Genomic DNA, 20,821 nt, shown 5'->3' with positions numbered 1-20,821 from the left:
AAAAAAAGAAATAATTTTATTTCTGTGTCCTTTCTATTTTTATTACATATCTCTGCTTTCCTTCTCTACCACATAAGTCATTTCACCAGGTGAGCCCAGGTTTACAACCTTGAATGAATTCTTCCACATTTTTGCCCATGCTCAAATAATCATATAGAGACATATATGCATAAACATATACAGGGACATTTTTTGATCAATATAAGATCATGCTAGGAACACTTGTATGCATCTTGCTGTTTTTACTCAACAAAACCTCACAGAAATCCCTCCAGGACAACTGGGATTGCTCTAATTATTTCTTTTTAATGCTGATCCCATAGTGAGTATGAGGAAGTACTATCTTTTAATTGTTTTGTGGAAAGAAGCAAAGCTTCTTGTGAACAGAGGTTCCCTATTATATAGAGGGCTTTCTCTGCCTACAAAGTGACTAGAATGTTACTAGGCATATGATAGGCAGGTAGCAAATACCCCTTGAATAGAGCTAATAGATGGAACTGGATACACCCTAGACTGCTTTCTCCATAGGTCAAGGTCAGGTTTATTTAAGCAAAGACCTGAGACTTTCAGATAAGCCAAAGGTGGCCATAAGGGTAGGAAATATTTGGTAATAATGTGATCAAGAGATAGAATCAGATGGCTTATCAACACTATTAAGATAATCAGTCCAAAGTTGGTTTCAAAGAATAGCTTTAACCAAATTATGAACTCCTTATCTTCTTTACCTTGAGAGTTAGTGGTGAGCTGGAGGGAGTGAGGCAGCGGCTGTGTAGGAAGTCTCTGAGAAGATTAGGGTAAACCACAGTGGGACAGGGGGCAAGGAAGAAAACACCAGTGGTTGTTTGGGTGGTAAGCAGCTTTTGAAATGTTCCAGACTAGATGTAAATAGTGATTAATTTGTCATAGTGAGCCCCTAGCTAGCTAAGGAAGTTGTATAAGCAGCACTTTTTATTTAATGAACAAGCTACTTCCTCCCACTACATTTAGTTGGAGTATTACCCTTAAATGTTTCTAAATGATATAAGAAAATCCAAAACCTTAACCATATATCAGAGTCCTGGGCATATTCAAAGATTAAGGTACTATACTTTTTACTATTCTCTAATAGCGCCAAAGTTGGCTATTTTCCAGACTGATGACAGAAATTAGAATTTGGATATACCTGTGTTTAGGTGTCCAAGCATCTTTTCCACCAAATCTATTCACTCTGACTCAGGGCTGGTGGAAGTTAGTATCAAAGTTCTTTTTTTTTTTTCTCCAGGAAGACAACAGAGAGTCACAACAGCCAAATAACTTTAAATCTGTTAGTTCTGGTCAGTTATGACTTGAAAGCTTAATTCTTTTTATTATTTATCACTCATTAAATACTTTGGCTCTCCTTTATTAAATGTTAAATCATTGAAAGTGGTCAAGTTCTTGCTATTTCTTTAAAATGGCAAAGTGTAAGGGAAAAGAGAAAGTGGCCCATTTCCTTGTTAATGTGGCATTCAAACAGAACACAGCGCGCTCAACAGACAGGTCAACTGGCTGCTGTACAATTATTCATAACACAAGAGCCACAATGAGGGAGAAAATGTCTCCTTATAGCACCACTGAGGCTTCAAGGCAGGAATCCCCTTCTCCAGAAGGGCATGGTTGGCATGTGCTTTGAAAATGCTTAAATACGCTCCTGCTCCCTTCTGTCATCCAGTGACAGGGCTGATGTGTTGTCAAGCATGGTGCTGCCATAGCAAGAGACCACGGGCTTTCCAAGGGACCTCACTTGCCACAGTCACTGCCCGTGTTGATGTTTTCTCTCCATCTCTACCAATACTGTTTGAAGCCATGTTCATTAGATGGTTACTGGAGAAGCCTGAACACATTAGGATAAGGGACCATGAAACTAAACAAAGTTCTGCACTTAAGCCACATTTCAGGAATCTTGTTGACGGTGAATCTGAACTTCTTTTTTCTCTATTTTCAAAAGCAATATGTATTTTGTGACATTAGAAGTCCGGCTTTTCTTCCAGTTCAACCAATGAGAGTCATCTTTAGCTCCACAAGATGACAAACTCCGTGAGAGTAGGCCGATGATGTGGCTTGGTCACTACTGCAGCCCCAGCACCTTGCAGAGTGGATGGTATCTGGTAGGCACTCAGTATTTGCTAACTAAATGAATGGAGCGCTATCACTAAGCATGTCTGATTGCTGATAGGTATTTTACACACAGAAGGAAGTTAGCATCTGCTGTGCAAAATGAGACAATACAATGAGGACAAATTAAAATTTTTCCTCTTACCTTATCTCTACTGCTTCGAATTAGCTGAATTCTAGGGCATTTTTTCGGTCCAGACAAAATATCCAGCCAGTTTTCTAAGTTCCCTGAATGTACACAATCTCCTTGAAAGGTGCACCTAAAAAAAAGGCAACAAAACAGCAACCCCACACGAGTTAGTTAAAACTTTCTTTGACTTGGCTTCAGTACAGAATGCCAGGCTTTGTACAGTGGATTATTGATTTGAGCAAGAATAGGAACATGATACTAAAACTATGAAAAGCAACAAGAAAATAGCAGAGCGTTTTTTTCCATCATGTCTAGGAGCAGAGAACAAATGTAGACAACATGTTGAACTTTGACTCCCGAGCCATCTCTCAAGCTGACACCGCCAAATATATCCAAAACACATCCTCTCATGGATTCTGAAATAAGGAGCTCCCTTTTAGAAAAACCTAGCAAAGAACAGCTCAGTTCACATATTGTGTAAATTTTAGGTTTGCTATTCATTCCCAGAATATCAATCTATTGTGTAACTTGATTTTGTTAAAAAAAAAAAATAATAAAACTACTATTTTGTGCTTTGCAGTACGATAATTAAATAGAAATATTTCAAGGGCAGAGTCTGCCTAAGAGTTTGATAAGACATTCCATAACCATCTGCTACATAATATTTATTTAGACACATACAAATTATATCAAAAGATATGCACGAGACATTTTTCTAGGGCCATTTTCCCAAGTCAGATGACCCAGATCAGTCCTAAGCTGTGGCCAGGGCCAAGTACTTGGATAAAGAGATGCTCAGAAGCTGAGTGGTGAGATCACTGGTTTGCTTAATGTGTCAGTTACTCTAACTTGGGAACCCTTGTCAGAACTCTAACTTGGGTCACACTAACTTGGGAACCCTTGCTTCACCAGATGGGCCACCAATCCAGCAAGAACAACAACACCAACAGCCATGTCATTGTCAAATGGTGTTGGACTCCTTAGATATTCCATTGAATAGTGTCAAGGAAAGCACAAAATATTTCTAGTACTACACCACCTCAAGGCTAAAGATTAAAATGCAGGGGTGGTAAACCAGTGATGGTGAATTTGAAAAGAAACTGAAAACACTTGGAACATAGGATGAAAAGCAACCAAATGATGACCACATTCAGCTATGATGAATCCCCAAGGGGATCCGAGTGGAATGAAGAATGAATGGGACCAATTAGTGTATTTGGCTTCCTGAAGGTTTCATTTCTTCTCTTTCCTCGACTCTCTTTCTCTTTTAATTCTTAAGAATTTAGGCCTCATGGCTTTATCTTTGAGCTCTGTGTTAATTTGAATATGGCAAAAATAGAACAGGAAGTCAGTGAGTTTCACTAAACGTCATCCCCAAGCACAATACCTTTAACATGTCACCGGCTTCTGACATTTGGGGAATCCTGCTCCCAATGAGCACATCTGTGTCCCACCTCCCACATCTGTGTCAGTTTCTTCTCCAACATTATAACCATGGGGATTTTCATCAGCAATTCTCCAAAGTCATAAATTTATCTGACCCTTGATGGCTAGCTCGTCCGTCACGGACATTAAGTTCAAATTAAACCGCCTCTCAATGTCAGAGAGAGTTTGCAACGGAGAGAAAAGCACTGCTGGATTGAAAAGCAGAGAATGACGAAGCTGGTTCTTTCTTTTGTATCTGAAATAGATCATGACTGTCAAAAACTCCCTGCCTCTCATGGGCACTCTGGTGTGTGTAAGGCACTCCCTCTGCCTATAAGAAAAAAAAAATAAGCCAATTCTGAAGATACTGGAGTACAAATATTTTCGTTGGCTCTTAATGCTGCCTGGGAGTCAAAGCCTAAGACTGCCAAAAAAACAAGTGTAAAATATTTCATACAAATAGTGCTACAATTTGCCAATTTGTAGGCAGAAAACAGTAGTGCCACTGAGTTATCACTCCCTTTTCTGAACTCCTATAGCATTTCTTGTCGGAATCACATATTTTGGTATTTAATCATATGCTGCCTTGAATTACAACTTAACTGTTTCATAAGCCTATCTCAGTTCTCCCCAAGTAAGCTCTAAGCTCCTCAAAGAAGGAAGAAGGTCTTTAATATTTCTTTAGCAAATCCCTCAGCGTCTGGCAGCATGATATGCAAATACTATGGTTTCAATAAATATTTTTGAATGAAAGGATGAAATATGAAATCTCTATAGGTCTTTTCCATTGCTGATTTTTCTCTCTGGAGTTTTGATTCATGTCTGACTCGTTATGCCAAAGAGACTATTTTTAAAATTAAGCTAAAAGTTTCAATCTGGGGACCAAATTAGGGGGTGAGGTGTTCATTTTAATTTTTGGAAAAAAAAAAGAGAGAAAAGAAAATATATAACGAAACTTTCATTTTTTTTAAAATCTGTATAAGGTAAAAACAAAATCTAACCATGTTAAGCAACTAAACATAAATTCCTTGTTTTTATTAAAAAAAAAAAACCCACCACTTCTGAACTCCTATTCCTTGCCTCTCACCAGTAAAAATAAAAAATGAAAAAATAAAAAGCAAACGATGACACCAAGTATGCCTAACCAGATGGCCAGCCAACAACAGTATCTTATTACTTCTCAAATATTGCAGATTATAAAATCTTCATGACAGCCTATTACTCATATATTCTCATTTCTTACAGAGTAGATCTTATAGCTCCCATATTTTAGTAAACAAAGCTAGTTACTCTGAAATAATTCCTTTTGAAAGCTATCACTCTAATTCCTGCGTATCAACAAGAGTAATGGTCAAGTGCATAAACACTTGAGCCACGGCCCTAATTAAATTAAAATCTCATTGTCACACAGGACTCTTAGTGAGGCTCATTCTTCAGTGATACACTCTCAGATAGGCTGATTTCTTAATGGCTTCATTTCAATTCCTTCAGGCCAAAAATGGGAGGAAAATTGGATTTGGATAAGAATTCTGGAGAAACCGGTAGAGATATGTTTGCTTTCTTGACTTCATATTACTTTTTCTCCATTTTCTATGAAGCATCTATCCCAAAGTCCTCAGACTCCCAGTCAGTATTTTATTGTTCTCGTCCTTGTTTCCAGTTGGAGCTAATGCTTGCATGCTAAAGCCCGCAGCAGGCAGACACACGCCTACTTGCAAATTAGAAAACAGAACCTGCCCAAATGCAAAGAAAAGACTGCCTGAGGAAAAAAAAAATCCCCCAAACCAAAAGGATAATTTTAAAAGCCTTCCCTTATGCAAAAAACACAGTATGTAGCAACAGTTCAGTCAATGAAACTATTTAAGAAGGCTGTTCTTGTTAGTTTGCTATAAAATCTGCCGTAGAGCTTAATGTATTCAAGATAACACTAGAGTTTCATATTGCTGTTCAACTATGTACGTACGTGACCGCCCCCTCCCTCACCCCCAACAGATTAAAAAAAAAAGTTCCAACCCTACTCCTGCCCCAAGTCATAAACAGGAAGGTCCCAGACACTTGTTTCTAAGTTCACTGTTTGAAACAGAGAAAGTCTTTCTATACAGTGGGTTTGCTTCCTGGGTTCATAGAAGTATGTGTAACGCATAATATCCCTGAATAATTACCTCACCACACATTGGCATGGAAGGAACATTACTCTGTGCCAGGCCCTGTTGGGAGTGTTGAGTTAGTTCTCACAACAACCTCCCTCTACTCGGATGAAACAGAAGCTCAGAGAAGCACAGTAACATACCAAGGCCACACAGCCGCTATGTGGCAGAAGTCTGATTTCAGAGTCCACAAAGTTGATCACCTGGCTGCATGCCTTCCTGTAGATCCTAACCACCACTTAATAAAGGACATTCGTAGTTCCTCCTAGCTTCCTGGGACCTCAACCAGTGGTTGGAGGGTGGGACTGGGACAGGATGAGGACACAGGCATGGGGACCCCAGGAACAGAGAAAAGAGAAGGTAAGGCAGAGACTGCAGGATGAAGAGGATAGCAAGGATTTGGCGAAAACACAGAAGTGGGGATGCTGAGAGGTCTCGAATTTTCCTCTATCACTGGCTGTGAAATACAACACAACCACACAACTTGGAAGAGGTTAAAATTCCAGGTGGCCCTGGACTTAGAAATATATTCTACTCCCCAAAAAAGTTTCTTGCAAACCATCTGTTTCTAATATAAAATGCATTCCCTCTCATAGAAATAATGTTATAAACAGTGATTAGGTTTCCAGGTTAGCCCACAAAACCTACTTATCCATAATGTAACTTTACTACTATATATTTGCAATAAAGAATAGCAGAAAACAACAAGATTGCAGCCATTTGCATTATATAGCAGTTTTCTTCTTTACTTATTTGTGTTTCTGTTCAGCTGGTAGTCTGGGAACAATGCCCAGCTGGATCGACTTTTAAATTTATTACTACTGTATTGTATTTATACAGCATTTCTATTTTTTTTAAATGGGCATGGCTTAAATTATTAATTGTTTTCATGCCAACATAAAAAACAGGAAGGCCCACCTCTGAAAAGGAGCTGAAGTTTCCAAGCAGGTGAAATACCCATGGGCTGGGCTGGGCCAGGGGACCTTGAGAAGCTGACTTTATTAGGCTAGAATCTTGCAGTAAAAATTTACCACTTACTCAACCGTGAAATAGAAACTCTGAACTCAGAAATGTAACTGCTACTTCCTGCCACTCAAATTTCATCAGCATCCTCTAATCTAATTGTTCACCAAGAGCAGACAGTCCCTGAAGTAATCCGATAACTACACATCAGGTAAGTGGCCTGAATATGGGGGTTAGTGTGAACTGTTCCAAAGATTTTTACATTGATATAATATCAGAAAACTTTTAACAAGGAAACAATCCAGCTTCTCTCTCTCCCAGGAAGCAGGAGACAGCATCCATGCTGGGGGAGTGCTTTGCTCTAAGAGCATGTCAAGGTCTTTTGCTAAGTGATCTGAAACAGATGTCTGCATTTTTTAGGAAAGGCACAGAGCCCAGTGTAGGGGCCAGGTGGTCTCCAGAATCGGGAGATGTTCATTACAATTGCCAGTCCACGAGATGAAGGAACCAAAGTCTACTGAATAGAAGAGAATAGAAAATCTGTAACAAACTGAACTCCAAATGAAAGGCCTCCAGAGTCTTTAAGAGGGGAATGCCAAAACACAAGACCAAAATAACTTGCTTGAAAAGCTGAAAAACTGGATCTTCATCACTGGAGCTGAAAGTCAATCTACATGATAAAATATGCTAATAACAGAGACAATTTAGAAGATTTTTTTTAAAGCAATAACATCTAACATGCCAGGCAATGTCTTTTCACATGATCTGACTGATTTATTATTCACAACAAACCTCGAAGTAGCTGCAATAATTGTCCCTGTTTCACAGATGTGGGAAACTGAGGCATAGATGGTTCCATATTGCTTTCCTAAGGTCACAGAGACAGTAAGCAGAGGAGCTGACATACTAAGTCACGCAGTATAGCCTCAAAGCCTGTGGTCTCATCAGCTACCTATATTGCCTCTCAGAATAGCTAATAGTGACTGAGCCCATCTGTCTTAGTCTGTTTTGTGTTGCTGTAATAGAATACCACAGACTGGGTAATTTATAAAGAAAGACATTTATTTTTTACAGTTCTGGAGGCTGGAGAGTCCAAGTTTGAGGGGCCTGCATCTGGCAAGGGCCTTATTGCTGCATCTTCCACCATGGTGGGAGGTGAAAAAGCAAGAGAGGGCACGTGCCCATGAACGAGAGAAAGAGACTGAATTTGCAGCCTGAAGCCCTTCTATAATCGGCATTCTTCCATTCACAGAGGCAGAACCTTCACAACCTAAACACCTCTCATTAGGTCCCACCTTTCAACAGAGTTCCACTGGGGATTCAATTCCCAACACATGCTTTTCAGGTGACATTTTCAAACCATAGCACCTTCCTAATCCCCATAGGCCAGGCACTTTTTCTGGGGATTTCTGGAAATTAGTGTGGGAAGTAGAGAAGTTCATTTTTAAGTTTCCTTTCTTGTTAAAGAATAAGTGTGCTAATAACTTTGTTAAGCCCTATCCTATGTAGCTGTTAGACATGCCATGCTTACAGGCACGTAGTACACTCTATGTCCTTGTACTTTAACCAAGACATCTGTGCTGGACCTGCTCACAGGCATGTGACAGCTCTCCATTGCTTTTACCTGTTTGGAAAAGTTTTCAGTTGTTAGCCAATCAGGTTTTAGTTTAGATTGTGAGGTCTAGCTCCAGCCAACAGCGATCAGATACAGCAGTAAGGACAACCCCAAATGCGTAGGAAATAAATGTGTGTGTATTCCTTTGTTCTTTGCACTTTCGTGGCATGATGGCTACTGGAAGTACCCTTTCTGTGGTCCAGGAAGTAAAACTTGCATTGCTGAAAGACCTTTTGTCTGAGTGCTAATTTTTCTTTGCAGCACCGAGCACCCATTTCCAACAACTGGTAATCCTCACAACCAGCCCATGAAGCAGGTGTTATCGCTACCATCTCCGCGTCAGAGGTTGAGAAACGGAGGTGCAGAGAGGTAGATGACATGGTGTCTGGTACTGGCATCTTTTACTACTACACCAAAATTGCTCAAAATGTTAAAGGCTTCCAGGGTAGTGACATCACAAATGCCAACATCATAGTACGTAGATTCTCCCAAGACAGGGCCATATAGGAAAATATAAGTTTTACTCCATTTCTCAGCATTTTTCAAACTGTGTTCCTGGAGCTGTTCTGGGTGTTAATATTAAAGTAGGGTTCTATTGCCAAGAAGCTTGGGAAACACTAGTTAAATCAAATTAAACAAGTCTGTCTGCTGCAGGACTTCTCAGAGGCTTGAAGATGCCACTGTGCTTTGTAACTTCCCCAGACAAGAATGAATGATGTACTGTCTTCCAGCTTTTTTGTTGAAGGATGTTCCGAGGGATGAGAAATTCTAGTCATACACATTAGGAATCACTACCCGGCCTTGTTTAATGAGTAATAATCCACATGGCAGATCAAATTTGAAAGCTTTGTGCCTACTTTGGCTAATTTGGGTAACTCTTGTACCCAACTGATCATGGCCTATTAATTCTTTTATTTTTTTTTAGACAGATAAAGTAAACTTTTTATTTTAAGATGAATGCAGATTCACATGGCCTATTAATTCTAAGCATTCTCTACAACCCATGCTTACCCCTCATCTCTCACCTGGGTTCCTGCAGCAGCCAAATGAGGTCTCCCCATTCCCACTTCCTGTTCGTCTTGTCAACCTCCACACCAACATGTGGGTTACTCTTATGCACAGAGCTGATGATGTCACTCCCTGCTTAAAAATCTCTCATGACACCCTTTCTCCCATACCAGACTCTCCTGTCTACATGCCTTTCATCACCTGGAGCCTGCAACATGTTTCCATGCTCATCTCTGACCCCGACACTGTGATCTAGCCCCTGCCTTCCTCTCCGAACTCATGCCTAGGTAAGTTTGGTTGATGAGTCCGTCCCTGTATCTAGACTACAAGCTCCTAAAATATACACATCCCTGTTATCTATTCCACAGCGCCTCGTGGAGAGCAGGCATCTGATAAACAAATGCAGGGCAAACAGGCCAGGCCCTCCTGAGTGTGTGCTGTTCTCATTACCCTGGATGCCCTCAGGCCTGAAACACTTGGTGAAATCACATTCCTTGTTCAAGGGCTATTCCAGCATCCTCCTCTACGATGTTTGCTCAGACTCCAGGCAAAGCAGTCACTCCCTCCTCTGTGTCCCCATGACATTTACACATGCTCCTAGTCTATACACCATACTGCATTATTTGCTGATTGTCTGTCTCTCCAATTAGACTGTATATCCCCCAAAGGAAAAGGTGCCATCTTGGCACCCTCAGGGCCTAAGACCACACCTGGCATTCATTCTAGAAATGTTAACGGAGAGCCCATCAGATGACAAACACTCCCCTGGCACTGTGGACACTTCAATAGATAAGCCAGTTAAGTTTCTTTTCTTATTGAGCTTACAGTCCAGAGAGGCACACAGAGAAAAACCAAATAAACAGACAATCATTTAAAATAATTTCAAATTGAGGTATGTCTTCTGCGAAACCAAAGATATAGTAGAAAGGAACCTACTTTCGACAGGCTAGTCAAGAAAGATGGCATTTCAGCTCAGCATTCAAGGGTGAGAACCATGTAGTCAGGTCAAGAGTAGTGGGAAGAGGCCCGGTACTGGTGGCTCGTGCCTGTAATCCCAGCACTTTGGGAGGCCAGATCACCTGAGGCCAGTAGTTTAAAGACCATCCTGGCCGACCTGGTGAAACCTGGTGAAATACAGAAAGTTAGCTGGGCAAGGTGGTGCACGCCTTTAATCCCAGCTACTCGGGAGGCTGAGGCACAAGAATTGCTTGAATCGGAGGCAGAGCTTGCACTGAGCTGAGATCATGCGACTACATTCCAGCCTGGGTGACGGAGCAAGACTGTCTCACACACACATACAAAAAAATAGTGGGAAGAGCATTCCAGGCAGAAGTAACAGCATGTGCAAAGTATCTGAGTGCACTTAAAGCATGGTCTCTGCAAGGAACTGATGGAATAGACCAGCTTGGCTAGAACTTAGTGAAGAAAGGCGGATAGTGGTTATACCATTTGCAAGCCAGTGACCTCAAGCAAGCCATGTGCCCAATCTGTGTCACAGGCTCTCCATTTGCAGAAATGCAAATAATAGTTTTCACCTGATGAAGCTGGGAGAAAAATGTACATCTGTTCTAAGAGTTTACAATAATGTCTCAATAAATGTTAGTTGTTATTATTATATGGGCAAATGGAACAGAGAATTTAGGCAAAAACTTGGATGACATAAGCCAAAGACAAATGTGGTGATGAGAAAGGGACCTGGGCAATGAAGTTGACCAGAGGACCTCTGGCACTGCTCACACACAGCTCAACGCCCAACATGCCCTTTCTACATAAGGAGGCAGACACAGTTCGAGGCTTCTTGGAAGATTCTTAATCACAACTCTCTTTCCTCCCAAATGCGAAAGGGTTCTCCGGAGTCCTTTCAGGCCTTGAGTACCAGCTATGAGAGCGTTTTGCAAGGTGTACTGAAATTATTCCCACACTCACCTGGAAGCTTCTCCAGGGCAGACCCTCATTCATCTTTGTTTCCCCCGGGGCCTAGTACAGGACCTGGCCCATGACTGCGATTCAACAAAAGGTGGCTGAATTGGATTAAGAAGGACATTTTAAATGGACTAAATTCTGGTCTATGTTTCAGTGATACTGGCAGAAATCGTTTCATTGATTTTTGTTCACTAGGTTGGCCTGTTCACTGGCATGGTGGAAAACCAGCCTTTGTCTTGAAACTGAGCTATTTAGCACACATAAAACACATTTGCAGACTGAAACACTCACACAAAAGGGGTTTGTGGCCTTTGTCCCATGGGGTTCTTTTGTGGATGATGAGGGTACTAAAAGTTGGTGTTTTATATTTTCAAATGCAAACCTTGAACTGATAATTAAAGGGAGCCATTAAAAAAAAATAGCAACATGGAAACGGGAAAATACCAACGCCTCTTTGAGTCAGAAAGGTCTAGGTTCAAAGCTGTGCTCCCACATACTCCCTGTGTAACTGGGGACACATTCCTTAGCCTCTGTGGGCCTCTGTTTCCCCACCACTAAACAGACGGCAATGATATTGAAACCCGATCCTCCTGAAAGCAATGTCATATCCCACTTTTGGCCTATCAGAAACTGCACCCTCTAGATAGCAGAATAAAAGCATTGAAATGTTTAAAAAGTTACAAAAGCAAAAAAAAAAAAAAAAGACTGGCAGGAAGTCTTCGAGTGAAGATCTGAACATTGTATTTGGATACAGAGGAGATGCTGGGAACAGGACAAATACTAGGTTACAAAGACAAGTGAAACATTTAAGGAATATTTAAAGGCCAATCAATACATTCTTATGAAAGTGCATGTTGCCTGAGATAAGGTCATTTCAGACAAAATCTATTCCATTACAACATATATTTACTAAAAGAGATGTTCTTAGTGGTGCTTGTTGGAAGTCAGAGAGCATCCATTAAACCATTAAAAGAGACGGTGCAGGTAAGGAGGGTGGAGGCCGAGGTCCGAGAACCTCAATCACCAGCTCCACTAAACGAAAAACAAACCCTGGCTTCTAAGCACGTGAGCACTCTCTCAGTGCCAACCATTGCCAAATGTCTGGGACACCAAGGTGGAGAGGTGCCCCTTCACACTGTTATCCCCTCTTCGCCTTCTGCTTTGAAAGAATTTGGACTCATAGCTCCCCTCACAGCGGAAGAAGGAGGTGGAGAACCCATGGGAGACAGGTTGACTCCCAGACCCCTTCTGGCACTAGAAAGCCCCCCAAATCCCTTCCAGAATTCGCAGTAACCCAGATGCATGGATTCAGCCTATGCCCCGGTAATTCAGTAATTCCCCGAGGCCCAAAGAACATATTCCTCTCCGCTCCCCAGCGCTTCCACCCCACGGATAGTTGTCCTACTTGCTTCTACATAATTAGTCGGCACAATGGGGTCCTCACAAGAGAAGGAGGGGCCGTCCCCAGTCCCATTATTGTCATTATCGCTGTCATTAGAGCCGCACTGGACCATAAAGAAGTGTCACCACACAGACTTCAAGCTTAAGATCTGCACAAAGACACATCCCGGATTGGAAGGAAAGGAGGAAGGTTCTTCTCTCTCACTCAATAGTGCAATAGCCTATGAAGGGGGATAGCCCCAAAACTGAATGTACCCCTTTGCGTCCTGGCTCAGAGGCCCCTTCTCATTGAGGCCTTCCAGGGCCCCCTGTTTAAATTTAGCCCCCCCACCCCTGCCTCCAACCAGCACCCCCATTTCCTTTTTCTGCTTTATTTTTCTTCATAGCCCTGTTTACCCTGTGACATGTTCTCTCTTTCCTCATTTATTTTCACACTGTCCATCTTCCCTCGTGTCATGGGTTAAAGACTGTTCCCCCCAAATTCATGCCCATCAGAACCTCAGAATGTGACCTTATGGGGAGACAGGGTCTGCACAGATGTAATGAGTTAAGGACGTTGAGATGAAATCCTCCTGGATTTAGCGTGTCCCAGGGAATATTCTGGGAGAAAGGAGAGGGAGACTTGGACACACAGAAGAAGGCCACGTGAAGACCGAGGCAGAGATGGTTATCCTACCCCAAGCCAAGAAACACCGGGAGCCACCCGGAGCTGGGAGAGGTGAGGAAGGACCTGCCCCTGCAGCCTCGGAAGGAGCCTGGCTCTGCTGGCACCTTCATTTCAGACTTCTGGCCTCCAGAACTGGGAGAGGACACATTTGTGTCAGTAGTAACTTGTTACGGCAGCCTTGGGAAACTAAAACACCTCACTAGAGGAAGCTCCATGAGGGCAGGGATTTTTATGTTTAAGTTCCATGTGCAGGGTACTGAAAGGTACATGTGCAGGACCTGCAGGTTTGTTACACAGGTAAACGTGTGCCAGGGTGGTCTCCTGCACCCATCAACCCATCACCTAGCTATTAAGCCCGCATGCATTAGCTATTTTTCCTAATGCCCTCCCTCCCCCGGCCCCACCCCCCAACAGGGCCCAGTGTGTGTTGTCCCCTCCCTGTGTCCATGTGTTCTCATTGCTCAGCTTCCACCTGTAAGTGAGAACATGCAGTATTTGGTTTTCCGCTCCTGCGTTAGTTTGCTGAGGATAATGACTTCCAGCTCCAACCACGTCCCGAAAGGACATAATCTCGTTCCTTTTGATGGCTGCTCATTCCTTTTCATTCCATGGTATATATGTGCCACATTTTCTTCATCCCGTCTATCACTGATGGGTATTTGGGTTGATTCCGTGACTTTGCTATTGTGAATAGTGCTGCAATGGACAGACGTGTGGAGGGGTTTTGATCTGTGTTACTCACTGCTAGTGCTTAGAATCCAGTGCTTAGGACAGTGCCTGACACATACCAGGTGCTCAATAAATACCTGTTAAATGAATGCTCGGGTTTCTAAGCTTTCAAGATGAAAGGTTTTCTAAGACTCAGGTAGGTCCTGAGTGCTGTGTCTTTCTTATGCATAGCAGTTATCACCAATGCTCCCTAATTAGGGCCATTTGCTCCAGGCTCTCCCCCATCCACCCACTGCCAGGAGGGATAATGACCCTTGCTTGTTTCTCTTTGTTTCACTCCAGCTATAGAGAGCTTAGGAGTTGGAGCCAAGCCTAGAGTTGGATCCTGGTTCCACTACTTGTACAACCAGTGGTAGGCAGAATAATGGCCCCAAAGATGTCCACGTCCTAGTCCCTGGGACCTGTGACTGTGCCACCTTGCATGGTGTCTCAGTCTGTTTTGTGTTGCTATTACAGCATACTACTAACTGGGAAATTTATATCTTGAAAAAAAGGAATTTATGTTTTATAGTTCTTAGAGGCTGGGAAGTCCAGGATCAAGGGTCCTGCATTTGGTGAGGGTCTTCTTGCTGTATCATCCCACGGTGGAAGGTGGAAGGGCAAGAGAGCACAAGGTGGGGGTGGGGGGAACCACCCTTGTGATAAGTAACCCACTCCTGTGACAATGTCATTAATCCATTCATGAGGACAGAGTCCTCATGACCTAATCACCTCCGAAAGGTCCCACCTCTCAATGCTGTTGCACTGGGGATTAAGGGTCGAATACATGAACTTTGGGGGATACATTCAAAGCACAGCACACGGCAAAAGACACTCTGCAGCTGTAATTGAGGATCTTAAAATGTGGAGATTGTTTTGGATTCTCTGGGTGGGCCCAATGTAATCTGATGATGCCACACTGTTGGTTTTGAAGCCACGGGAAGGGACCATGAGCCAAGGAATGCTGGCCACTTTCAGAAGCTGGAAAAGGCAAAGAAGGGCCTCCAGAAGGAGCATGGCCCTGGCAATGCTTTGATTTCAGCCCAGCGAAATCCACTGCAGGCTTGTGACCTCCAGAACTACAAGATTACAAGTGCATATTGTTTTAAGCTGCTAAGTTTGTGGGAATTTGTTTCAGCAGCTGTGGGAAACTGTACACCAGCTAAGGCTGTTCTCTTCTCTATGAAGTGGGGACTGTAATGGTGCTTACTTCATGGGGTACCAGGAGGACTAAACGGAACATGGCACAGGACAGGCAAGGTAGTGTCCGGTGTATGATAAGCATATTCCCCCGCACCCATGCACATTGTCTCCTGGCCAGGCCTGGACTCGAGGCAGGCTTCCTGTGGAAGGGGCACTGCGGCCGCCTTCTGAATGAGGAGCAGTCACGTCCACGTGGACTTTTCTACCGCACAGCCTTCCGTGGCCCTGGGTTGTCCATTTTTTGCATAGCTACAAAGAAATCCCTGAGACTGGATAATTTCTAAAGAAAAGGGGTTTAATTGGCTCATGATTCTACAGCCTGTACAGGAAGCAGGGGCAGTGTCTGCTCCTGGGGAGGGCCTCAGGGAGCTTCCACTCATGGCGGAAGCAAAGGAGGAGCAGCTGTGTCACATGGCGAGAGCTGGAGCGAGAATGTGAGGGGGGAGAAGCTACACTCTCTTAAACAGCCGGATCGCCTGTGAACTCAAGAGCGAGAACTTACTCACTATTGCGAGGACAGCACCAAGCCATTCATGAGGGATCCACCCCCGTGACCCAAGCCCTCCCAGCAGGCCCCCCTCCAATACTGCAGGTCACAATTCAACATGAGATTTGGAGGAGAAAAAACATCTAAGCCACAGCAGGCCCTCTCTGCTGTATGCAGCTCACCTCTCATGATGACGAATAGACTAACTCAGGCTACTGAAGAATACGGCCATAAGTTACTGTGCACCATGATTATACCGGCCAAGTTTCAGGCCAATCATAGTTATCACGAAGGTGGGGAGGGTCCCCTTAGGGTTAATGACAGGCCTGGGGGGCTTGAGGAAGGAGTGTCACTTGGAGAAGAAACTTCAAGACAGGATAGCTGGATGAAAAAAAGGAGCTGGGATGTGTCCACAAGCAACTCATGTAATTCTTTTTGTTTGTTACTCTGGGGTGTTGGGGACAAATATGTTTAGCATTCAGGTGGCAGCTTTCTCTCGTGTGTTAAAAATACCCTTCTGTTACTCCCAACCCTTCCGAAAGTCTGATAGGAAGACTGACCACAGGGCCCTGCTGTTAGGCTGAGCAAGAAATGATGTCTTTCACAGTCGCATGCGTGGAACGGCCTAACAGCAGCTGAAGACCTAAAAACAGCCACCAGGGGCTGCTTGAAGGTCTTCCTATGGTCAACATGGAGGAAACATGGAGGAAAATATGGAGTGAATGTTAAATTGGTACAGATAATCTGAGGCACGCACAGATACCTTATGAGCAGCAGGCCTGGGGCTTTGCCTCCAGCTGTGCGTATCTTGTGTGGGGCAGAGCACGAAGGGAAGGGAGGCTGAATGCAAGTGTGGTCTTTCCCACAGGGTCTATTTTTTGAAGAGGACCCAGCCCTGATTCCATCATGGGACTAAGACCAGAGCAGGTGAAGCCCCACGGAGGCATCAGGTGATGCACCACCTCTCCCAGGGGAGGTATGTGAAATCGGAGAAACCGCCACCAAGTAGATGTCTCAGGAAGAGATGTGATACAAACCTACTCTTTACAAAACACACCAGAAAAAGGCCGTCCAGGACGGTGGGGTGGGAGGCTGGGAGAGCCAACGTGTGGCTTATCGTGGTTCATCGTCCACACTGCCAGCGAGATAATGCTTTTAAAACACAAATGTGGCGGTGGCAGGCCTCTGCTTAAACCCTGTCATTAGTTCCCAGCACCCACTAGTAAGGTCCACGCTGAAAGCCCACCCAGCACCTCCACCCACATCCTTCCTTCTAGAGCCAGTGCACATAACTCGATCTGCCAATCTCTCCACAGACCTCTTACTGCGCTAGTTCTTCTGCCTGAAATGCCTCCTGACCATGCCTCCTCTGGTAAGGGTCTAGTCAGGCTTCAAGGCCCAAATTTAAGGCCACCCACCTCCTCGTTGAAGCCTTTCTCAACCTCGGGGACAAGAAATGACTCCCTCCTTGAGCTTACTCAAATAACAGCTGACATGACTTCATTGTGTACCAGGAGCCAGGCACTGGGCCTACAATGGCGTACCTTATGGGATTGAATCCTCTCAGCAAACCTCTGAGGAAAGCACTACGATTATTATCATTATTTTTGAGACAAGGTCTCGTTCTGTCACCCAGGCTGGAGTGCAGTGGTACAATCATGGCTCACTGCAGCCTCAACTTCCTGTGTTCAAATGATCCTCCCACCTCAGCCTCCAGAGTAGCTGAGGGGCCACAGAATGCACCACCACACCCAGCTAATTTTTGTATTTTTCATAGAGATGGTTTCACCATGTTGCCCAGACTGGTCTTAAACTCCTGGCCTCAAGTGGTCCACCCACCTCGGCCTCCCAAAGTGCCTGTAATCCCAGCATATTTACCATACCTGGCCAATTATTAATGCCACATTATACAGAGGAGAAGTGGCAGAGAGAAGAAAATGGCAGGTTGCACAAAGCCCAGATTTCATCCAAAGCAAAATGCATTTGGGACCTGATATGGTTTGGATCTATGTCCCCCACCAAATCTCAGGTTCAATTTTAATCCTCGGTCTTGGAGGTGGGGGCTGCTGGAAGGTGACTGGATTATGGGGGTGGACCCTTTCTGAATGGTTTAGCACCATCTCCTCAGTGCTATTTTTGTGACGGTGACTGAGTTCTCTTGAGATCTGGTTGTTTAAAACTATGTGACACCTCCCCACCTCCTTTCCTTCTACTCCAGCCACGTAAGACGTTCCCAGGTCAGGTGCGGTGGCTCATGCCTGTAATCCCAGCACTTTGGGAGGCCGAGGTGGGCAGATCACGAGGTCAGGAGTTTGAGACCAGCCTGACCAACATAGTAAAACCCCATCTCTACTAAAAAATACAAAAATTAGCCGAGCATGGTGGCATGTACCTGTAATCTCAGCTACTCAGGTGGCCGAGGTAGGAGAATAGTTTGAACCCAGGAGGCAGAGGTTGCAGTGAGCCAAGATTGCACCTTTGCACTCCAACCTGGGCAACAGAGCGAGACTCCATCTAAAAAAAAAAAAAAAAAAAAAAAAAAAAAAAAAAAAAAAAAAAAAAAACCCCACCAAAAAAAAAAAAAAAAAAAAAAAAAAAAAGACATGCCCTGCTTTCCCTTTACCTTCCACCATAATTGTAAGTTTCCTGAGGCCTCCCCAGAAGCTGAGCAGATGTCAGCATCGTGCTTCCTGTACAGCCAGCACAACCATGAGCTAACTAATCTCTTTTCTTTGTAAATTACCCAGTCTCAGGTATTTCATTATAGCAGTGCAAAAACAGACTAATACAGGACCTTTCCTCTGTCCTCACAGGCTGCCCTGCCCATGTTGCCAGTGTGGAAGTCAGCTCCCTGCATTTCCCACACAGCCCAAACAAGCCACTCCTTCTACACTCCCTACTCAGTAACCGCCACCTCTCTCCATCTGGTCACCCCATCCAGATGCCTGCATTTCTTCCTCTATAATCTCAACACCAATTTCAGTGCAATAACTCACCCCACTGCACACTCTTGACACTCAGCCCTGGTGTCTCTCAAAAGCCCTCCCACATTTGACTCAGGCACCCATCTTTCAGGGTCTAACATAGTGCCTAGCGCTGTGGCCGGGACACAGGAAGAATCAGGTGTACGTGTGGCTACCACTTCTTTGTTTTCTTCATGAAGACTGAGATCAAAGGAGAAAGAATACATCTTCCAGAAAAACAGTGGCCACCTTGAGATTTTATTTTTCATTTTATGGCCCTATTTTTAGTATGTCAGACTCAAAGGGGAATCCAATTAATCACTAAGCCCTGTCAATTCTATCTTCCAAATAGCTCTCTAATCCACCCACTTCCTTCCCTCACCACTACTATCACTCTAATTCAGTCCTCGATCCCTTGCTGGTTTATGGCCACCTGCTAACTGATCTGCCAGCTTTTCTCAGTCCCCTCTGGTCCACCTTGCACCCCAGAGTTCTCGTTCTAAAACACTCATCTGATCCGGTTGCACTTTTAATTAAAGCCCAGCAATGGCTCCCCAAGGTCCTTCCAACAATGTTCAAATTCTTTAATGCGGCTTGCAGAGCCTTCCCTTCATCTGCCTCTGCCTATCTTGCCACCCTCATCTCCCAACACCCGTCAGCTCTCCTGAACACCCGTCCATACTGAGTTTCAGGCCAAGCTCTCCTGGCCTTTGTATGGCCTGACCCCTCTACCAGCTTTCCCTGCCTCATCTTTACCTAGCTGATATCCTCCTACCCTTCATGTTCAAATCAGATACTCCTTCCTCCAGGAAACCTTTCTTGACCTGTTAAGTTTGGGTTAGATATTTCTTATGTGTCCCTATGAAATCCTACACTTCCCCCGTGCTAGCCTTTATGACACTCTATTCATTCATCCCCATTACTTATTGATAGAGTAGGTTATTATTCCCAATTCTTCAATCCATTCTGTACTAGAATGACACACCCACATAACCTTTTCGCCAGGTCACTTTGCAGTATCTTCCACTAGAGTAGATGGGATCTATTTCCCTACTCCATGGATGTTGGACTTGGCCATGCAGCTTGCTTTATCGATGGAATATTGGTCAGTATGATAAGAACTGCTGCTTAGAATATGTTGTATAGTTTAGCTTGGTCTCTCATGCCACTTCTATCCACCATAAGAAGAGCACGTACAGAATGAGAAACGGGAAACAGACCTGAACTCAACCTTCAGCTTGACATTGACCCCACCCTTCTTCCCATAGCCGAGAGGCTGACTCATGAGCAAGAAACATAATTATAAATAAATGTTTGCTCTTTTAGACCACTAAGTATTTGGGGGTTGTTTGTTATGCAGCATTACTAGGGCAAAAACCTAACAGATACACATTATCTATATCCCTCATTAGATTGCAAGCCCTGTATAGATCAGAACTATACCCTGAGCACTGAGCATAGGGCTTAGCACATTGTTGTGCTTAAAAAATATTTGTGATTGGATGTAGGATTGAATGAATGAATGTTGGCCACTGTTAGGTCTGCCTTCCCAGCTAGCATGCGAGTTCCTTCAAGCCAAGAATGGCACCCAATTTCTCAGTACCACCTAGCTATCTCACGCCCACATTAGGCTCTCATTAGGTGTTCGATAAATATTTGTTGAAATTAAATAATTTTGAATTTTATGGGCTGGCTTGGGAATCAATCCTTAATTTGTGACATTGTTTCTATAGGAAAATGCATTCTGCATGCCAAACAAACTTGCAAATGAACTTTTGGAACCTCATCCGTTCATTGGTTCAGGATTGCCAGTTTTGTGGAAATCCATAACTGAACACATGTGCCATGCTTTGCAATATGGGAGAAACTGAGAAACTGCTTCCAAACTCAAGATATTCAGCCTGCAAAAATTCACTTTCCACCCACACAGACAAATTCAGCACAGGTTGGATCTGAGGTTCCAACAATAAAATACTAGACATTTTAGAGCTCATTGTTTATCTAATTGCTTTTTATCTGCTTATACTGGATGCCTTTTTTTTTTTTTT

The 20,821-nt window shown here is 43.7% G+C and overlaps 1 protein-coding gene across 2 annotated transcripts in view; it reads right to left on the bottom strand.

The window, feature by feature from the left end:
* PLXNC1 (plexin C1) overlaps positions 1–20,821 on the bottom strand; it is a 160,014-nt gene that overhangs the window by 94,426 nt on the left and 44,767 nt on the right. For both annotated transcript variants that reach the window (XM_017548650.2, XM_037745770.1), the window contains exon 5: positions 2,279–2,393. In XM_017548650.2, the coding sequence (XP_017404139.1) occupies positions 2,279–2,393 (115 nt within the window). The remainder of the gene's footprint in view (positions 1–2,278; positions 2,394–20,821) is intronic.

This window comes from Cebus imitator, unplaced genomic scaffold, assembly GCF_001604975.1.
Source record: "Cebus imitator isolate Cc_AM_T3 unplaced genomic scaffold, Cebus_imitator-1.0 Scaffold212, whole genome shotgun sequence".
In the NCBI taxonomy this organism is placed as follows: Eukaryota; Metazoa; Chordata; class Mammalia; order Primates; family Cebidae; genus Cebus; species Cebus imitator.
The sequence above is the reverse complement of the archived record's forward strand: the minus strand, read 5'-3'. Positions and strand labels throughout refer to the sequence as shown.